The sequence below is a fragment of the Atta colombica genome, unplaced genomic scaffold (assembly GCF_001594045.1).
Source record: "Atta colombica isolate Treedump-2 unplaced genomic scaffold, Acol1.0 scaffold205, whole genome shotgun sequence".
In the NCBI taxonomy this organism is placed as follows: Eukaryota; Metazoa; Arthropoda; class Insecta; order Hymenoptera; family Formicidae; genus Atta; species Atta colombica.
The window spans coordinates 1,216,478-1,218,044 of NW_017259300.1; the positions used below are offsets into that span (position 1 = coordinate 1,216,478).

The window sequence follows — 1,567 nt, forward strand, 5'->3', positions numbered from 1 at the left end:
ACAGTGACAAGAACGATGTCTTTGTCCAGCAAGTACTGAGGTCCGAAGTTAGAACTTTGGCCCGAGAATAAGTAAAAACCACCGGGATGGAAGAATACTAGTACGGGTCTTTTCACTGAATCGTTCTCCAACGGTAACTGCAATCAAGATAATTGTTCAATTAGTGACTTCATACCTTTTCCAGCGTGAATGTACATCATAAGACTCACTTTCGTTGTATAGATGTTCACACGGAGACAATCCTCCATTATATTCTGTTCGAATAATGCTGGACAGGCAGGTCCTTCTTTAGTCGCATCGAAAATGTCATTCCAATCTGCCGCTGGAATTGCGACCTAGACGAAAATAAAATTGAAAGAAAAATTCGGTCTAGTCTGATAAACTTTGGTCCTATTTTTATCAACAAATTACTGGATCAAAAAATAAAATGGTTTTAATTGCTAGCAAAAATAAAACGTAAAACAAAGCGTTAATTGAAGAGTAAATCTAGTGCAAGAGAATAGTAATGAATGTATAAACGAGATTTGTACGAGGCAAAAGTTGAAACATCGATAATCATAAACGTCAAAAAGCGTTAACGTAGTATAAAATCCTTCGACAAGCATAACCAGAACGATTAACTTTAATGAAGTGTTTTGTACACACTTTGTGGAATGTTTAGGAAATAAAGAAAAATGAATTACAAAAAAGTGTGGAATAACAAGAATATTCTATAATATATGATGCTTTATACGATACGTTCAGAGAGCATGATATATTATTACATAATATGATTCATTCGAAACTGCGAAAGATTAATGAAAAATCAATGGAATTTCTAATGAAGAAACGTAAAAGTCTAGATAAAATCTCTTTATTTACACTTCTTTGACATTTTGAGAAGCTTTCAATTTTCTTTAATTTATTGTAATTTATATTCACATCACAGTTTCATTTTATTTCTTTAAATTATATAGATTGTATTTGGAGAAAGCACATGCTATTGTTATTATGTCAGTTTATTTTTATTATTTATTATTAGGCATAAAACAAAAATAAAATGACGCAAATATAGTGATATAGTAATAGCTGCGTCTCTTAAAACACGTAGTAATTTCGCATTTGTGGTAAAAGTCTAAAGCTTTTAATTTGAAAGAAAAGTAACGAGAAACTTTAATACATTATGAAAATGTTTGTTAAAAAATATTTAAATTTTATTTCATGGTTACGTTCGGAGAGCGCTATTGTGTCATTCTATTTTTAGCGTTCATTAGACATAAAATAAGAATGGAAATCATGATGTGATAGCGCTAATAACGTAGCTTATTAGTTATATAGAAATGCACAAAATGTATCAGAATATTCTATGTACTAGCTACTTATTCTTTATTGAGCGTTTAGGAAACGTAGAAGTTTCAATAAGAATTATGTAGAATATTGGCATTACTGGATAGCAATGATTATTATAATTACTTATTTTAAGTATTAAAAACATTGTTGTTCAGTGTTCTTAGTATTTGAAATTAAGTAATTAATCATTATCTGTCAATATTATAAAAAAATAATATTACATATATATATATATATA

General features: G+C 29.1%; 1 protein-coding gene across 1 annotated transcript in view; it reads right to left on the bottom strand.

Moving 5' to 3' along the window:
- The window catches only part of LOC108687385 (esterase FE4-like), a 5,825-nt gene that overhangs the window by 2,674 nt on the left and 1,584 nt on the right, over positions 1–1,567 (bottom strand). The window contains exons 2-3 of the mRNA XM_018193116.1: positions 210–335; positions 1–137 (exon numbers count right to left, since the gene is read on the bottom strand). The exon at positions 1–137 is cut by the window's left edge and continues 8 nt beyond it. Of these exons, the coding sequence (XP_018048605.1) occupies positions 1–137; positions 210–335 (263 nt within the window). The remainder of the gene's footprint in view (positions 138–209; positions 336–1,567) is intronic.